The 5826-nt window shown below is 37.2% G+C and overlaps 1 protein-coding gene across 1 annotated transcript in view; it reads right to left on the reverse strand.

The window, feature by feature from the left end:
• Positions 1–5826, reverse strand: part of MFSD8 (major facilitator superfamily domain containing 8) — a 33052-nt gene that overhangs the window by 2499 nt on the left and 24727 nt on the right. The window contains exons 10-11 of the mRNA XM_012643298.1: positions 351–454; positions 15–262 (exon numbers count right to left, since the gene is read on the reverse strand). Of these exons, the coding sequence (XP_012498752.1) occupies positions 15–262; positions 351–454 (352 nt within the window). The remainder of the gene's footprint in view (positions 1–14; positions 263–350; positions 455–5826) is intronic.

Genomic DNA, 5826 nt, shown 5'->3' on the forward strand with positions numbered 1-5826 from the left:
GGTAGCTGGCTTACCTGAGGTTTTGGTCCTAGAATTTTTGAATATAACGTATAGGACATAAGGTTGCAGACTGGATAGCCTATTCCAATTAGCACAGCTGATGTGAGGAACTGGGCCAGATGAATCACTGGGGTATAGAGGCACCACGCTTGTTCAATTGGGCAACCAGTTGGTCTTTCACTGTGATCTTCTCTTGGAGACTTCCAAAGACCAATAATAATTTCCCCAAATGTGGTATTCGGGATTGAATTATTATGTAAATCTGTAAAAACGAAATTAGTGTAGTGCCTTACTTATTAATTTTAGATAAATAACAGAGGCTAACATTATAGAATTATGTATAGCTATACCTTCCCACTGTATTTTGGGAAATTGATTTCCCCACGGTAACAAGATAAAGAAGCCAACCCAGACAACGATGAGTCCTCCCAGTAGAATAGCACGCTCACCAATCCTGTTAAAGAACAGAAACTCTGTAATTTTCAAATAAAACATCATAACAGTTTCATTACTTTTATAATTTAAAAAACCATAAATACAATAATGTCTTGATACTTTTAGTGATATATCAATTGATTTGAATGCTAAATATAATTTCCCACTAAAAAGAACCACGATTCCTCTGAGAAAGGGCTAATCTCAGATCCAGGGCAGAAAATGTAGAAGATGAATCTGGATATCTTTTCACACCAGAAAGTACGGAGGCTATCTGTGACTACTGGGTCTTGACAAAAGGACTCAGTCAATTTAAAGAAGCTGGTAAAAAACATGACAATGTGAACGTGAAAAATGAATAATAATGGCAACAGAGTAAAACACATAAAAGTGTTATAATCTATGAATTCATATTATATTAAAATAAAATACTCACTGGTCACTTTTTAAGGATGCTAGGGAAACAATTCATTATTTTAAAATCCAGTTAATAAAAGGAAAAGCTGGCATGGTGGCAGACACCTGCAGGCCCAGCTAATCAGAAGACTGAGGCAGATTCTTTGAGCCCAGAAGTTTGAGGCTGCAGTGAGCTATGATGGTGCCACTGCACTCCAGCCTGGGCAACAGAGTGAAACTCTGCCTCATTCATTCATTCATACATACATATATGCATAGATAAATGGAAAGAATCAATCCTTTACCCTGCCTTTCCTATACAAACTATTAATGTATCTTAGGTTTCTCTTCACAGAAAGTTCTCTAGAAAATAATTAAAGCATAGAATTAAAATACCAGCACTTTGCAATGATCCGTTAATAAATTAATAGATCTGGGGGATAATCAATGGCCTCTTACATATTAAGAAGAGATAAACAAAACATTATATTTCTTCTGATGTAAGCACATAACACCATCTATAAAGTATTCTTGCCAAAAAAATGAACCCAATCTCATCAAGCTTCTAGATCTAAGTACCCGTTTTCAAGAAATATAGTAGACAGAGGAAAATATTTTAAAAATGCCACAGCAATGCAATCAGTGCGACCCAAAATATGAGAGACTACAGTGCAAACCTCCTGGTTTCTTCAGTTTGTAAGAGGAAAAAACAGAAAGAAAGAGATGGAGAAGAAACCTATTGATTAAAAGAGACTTAAGAAACTTAAGAGCCTGAGTCAAGTGAGCACACTGAGAAACAAAATGAATAAAACTTGAGACAGTGGAGAAAATTCGAATACTGCCTGGATATATGACGATATTAAGAAATCATTGGGTTTTTTTAGATGTGATAATGTCACCACATTCAGAGATACATACTGAAATAGATATGGAAGACATAAAATGATGTCTTGGATCCGCTTCAAAACAATCCAGATGCTGGGTAAAGTGTGTGGAGTAGGCAGAGGTATAGACAAAACAAGATTGCCCAAGTGTTTATAATTGTTTAAGTTGAGTAATGGATATTAGAGATTCAATACATGACACTCTCTAGAACTTTGTATATGTTGGAAATTTTGCACAATAAAACATGAAAACAAAACCAAAGGCTTCCAAAACAAAACAAATAACATAAAAAATGAACCAAACAAACAAAAAACCCAAAGATTTCCCCTCAGCCTCAGAATACTAACAGGCTTCACATCTTTCTAACCCGATCTATCATTTGCCTTTTCTGTCATTCTGCTCTGGTCAAACCGGCCTTCCTGCTTGTCCTTGAACACACAAAGCTCAGTCTTCTGGGGAAGAGAGTTCCGGGCATCACATGGCTGTTTGCTGACTTGACTGAGGTCTCTGAATGTTCACTTCCTCAGACGTACCTTCCTTCAACAGTCTATCAACAATAACACTTCCCCACTCCCCAGCCCTGCCCTTGTCACTCCTCATTCTTTCCCTCTGCTCTGTTCTTCAGTCTTCCCACTACCTGACTTCACATTTGTGTTTATTGGCTCCCTTCACAACTACAAGTTTTTTGAGGGTGTGGAATTGGACATTCTATAAGAATGTATATTAGCAGCACTGCCTTCTTTTTCTTCCTCCTCAAGATTTTTTTTTTTTTTTTTTTTTTAAAGAGGTTTCACTCTGTCACACAATCATACCTCCCCGCAGCCTCCAACTCCAGGCACGCGGCCGGGCTAAACCTCTCTACTTCTGTAGCAAGATGTTAGGTTACTGGGTATGAAATGTCTGATTTCCTAAAGTACTAAGTTTGACAGTTGATATCTCTGACATTTCACTTTGATACTTCTTGGTGTTGGTGATTTTTTTTTTATTATTGTGAAGGTATAAACACGCATTTTGGCTTGTGATTATCTTTCAAATATTTTTTTTGGAGCAATTTTTGTGAAACCATGGATAAGTCAAAAAATTCGTGTTATTTTTGAATATGAGTTCCATTGTGGAACCAATACAGCAGAGACAGCTCGAAATGTCAACAAAGTGTTTGGGAAGGATGTGGCTAATGAACACACAGTACGTCGATGGTTTGAGAAATTCTGTTCTGGTGATTTTAATCTTGAAAATGAGCCACGAGGGCGACCTGAGACCAAAGTGGATAATGATGAGCTGAAAGCTATAGTGGAAGAGAATCCATCTCAACCTATACGTGAATTAGCAGCAAGGTTTGACATTGCTGTTCCAACAATATTGGACTGAAACAAATCAGCAAGGTAAAGAAGCTGGATAGATGGGTTCCACATAAATTAAACAAGCATCAGAAGAGAAATCATCTCGAAGTTTGTCTTTCTTTGCTGTCACGACATAAAAGCAACCCAGTTCTATGCCGTATTATTACATGTGATGAAAAATGGATTCTTTTTGACAATCACAAGTGTTCGACACAATGGTCAGATAAAGATGAAGTGCCAAAATGCAGTCCAAAACCAAATATTCATCAAAAAAAGCTAATGGTGTCGGTTTGGTGGTCCAAACTAGTATTATCCACTACAGCTTCATGAAACTTGGTCAGTCCATTACAGTGGATGTCTGCTGAACCATTTGGACAAAATGATGGGGATGCTTGTGATTAAGCAGCTGAGATTGGTCAATAGAGACAGGCCAATCCTCTTGCAAGACCACATATCGCAAACAACACTATTCAAACTACAGAAGTTGGACTGAGAAACTCTCTATCATCTACCATATTCACCAGATGTTGCACCACCTGACTACCACTTCTTCCAGGCTTTGGACCACTTCTTGCAAGGAAAAATATTCAATTCTCAACAAGCTGTGGAAAACGCCTTTTACAATTTCATCACCACTTGCTTTCCAGGCTTCTTCACTGCTGGCATAAACAAGCTACCATTAAGATGGCAAAGCTGTGTCTATAGTTTAGGCACACACTTTGATTAATTATACTGCTTCTTGTTTGAGATATAATAAACTAAACTTTTGATTCGAAATCAGACATTTTATATTTAATGACCTAATATAATGTATTTACTATTATTTAACTTCGATGGTGCTGCCACCAGCATTGCAGCTGGGACCCACTCTGGGCTCAGACCAGGTAGGCGGGGAAAGTACAGGCCCCCAGCGCTACCTGGAAGGAGCGAGAAAGAAAAAGTAAGGCGAGCAACCCTCTAAGTTTTCCCAACTCCGCTCACTGCGGCAGGTGCCCTGTTGCTCAGCGCATGGAGAGTGGAAGAAAGAAAAGGGATCGGGCAGAGGAAGACCGAGTGCAGGGGAGAAGAAAAAAAAATAAACAAAGCTTTGAATATAAATCTATATCTATCTCTCTATCTATAACCTGACTCCTCTACTTGGCTCCATAAAGACGGGAATCTTCACAGTATCCTCCAAAGCACCTAACCTGATGTGCTGACTCAGTATGTGTTGATTGATTTTAGAACCTTACAAAAAGTAAGGCTCCACCTTCTGATGGTTCTACTTAAGATTTTTCCACTTTACCATAGTGCAAAAGTGATATGTATTCAGTAGAAAGCACACTTCAAATTTTGAATTTTGTTATTTCCCAAGACTAGCAATGTATGGTATGATACTCTCTCGTGGTGCTGGGCAGTGGCAGGGAGCCACAGCTCCCAGTCAGCCAAGCGATCACGATGGTAAACAACCAATACTGTACTCTCAGTGTGCTGTATTCAATAAATTACATGAGCTATTCAACACTCCATTACAAAATAGGCCTAGTGTTAGACGATTCTGCCCAACCGATAGCTAATGTAAGTATTCTGAGCACATTTAAGGTAGTGTAGGCTAAGCTACAACATTTGATGTTCAGTAGGTTAGTGTATTAAATGCATTTTTGACTTCTATTTTCAACTTACAATAGGTTTATTGGTATGTAGCCCCATCATAAATTGAGGAGCATCTGTATTTTAAGAAATTATGTCATTAGAGCTGTTTAAATCCATCAACTAATGTTCCACCTTAGATTGTATGACTGAATTTAATTTTATACCAGCATTTCCCCAAAGAGTGTTCCTTACAATTATACTTTTACAAAATTATTTTTTAGAAAGTGTTCTGTGAATAGACATTTCTCAAAAGAAGACATACAAATGGCCAACGGATATATGAAAAAAATGTTCAGCATCACTAATCATCAGAGAAATGCAAATCAAACCCACAAGGAGACATCATCTCACCTCAGTTAAAATGGATTTTATCAAAAAGGCAGGGTGAAGATGTGGAGAAAGGGGAACTCTCGCACACAGTTGGTGGGAGTGCAAATTAGCATGGCCCCTACAGAAAACAGTATGGAAGTTCCTCTAAAAACTAAAAATAAAACTACCATATGATGCATTAATTCCACTACTGGGATTATATCTAAAAGAAAGAAAATCAATGTATTGAAGACATATCTGCACTCCCATGTTTATTGCAGCACTATTCACAACTGCCAAAATATGCAATCAACCTAATGCCCATGAATGGATGAACAGATAAAGAAAATGTGGTATATATACACAAAGGAATATTATTCAGCCATAAAAAGAATGAAATCCTGTCCTTTACAGCAACATGGATGGAACTGGAGGTCATTATATTAAGTGAAATAAGCCAAGCACAGAAAGACAAATATCGCATGTTCTCACTTATATGTGGGAGCTAAAAAAGTGATGCTCATGAATATAGAGGCTGGGAAGAATGATGGTAGAGGGTATGAAGAGAAATTGATTAATAAGTGGGTACAAATACACAGAAGAAATAAGACCTACTGTTTGATAGATCAAACAGTAGTTAATATAACTATAGTTAATATTAATCTATTACACATTTTAAAATAGCTAGAAGAGAATAATTCAAATGTCCCTAGCATAAAGAAAAGATCAACATTTAAGGTGATAGCCCAATTATCTTGATTTGATCTTTACACATTCTATGAATATATCAAATGATCACATATACCCTGAAAATATGTATATCTATTAT

Source organism: Propithecus coquereli, unplaced genomic scaffold (assembly GCF_000956105.1).
Source record: "Propithecus coquereli isolate 6110/MARCELLA unplaced genomic scaffold, Pcoq_1.0 Scaffold195, whole genome shotgun sequence".
Taxonomy (NCBI): Eukaryota; Metazoa; Chordata; class Mammalia; order Primates; family Indriidae; genus Propithecus; species Propithecus coquereli.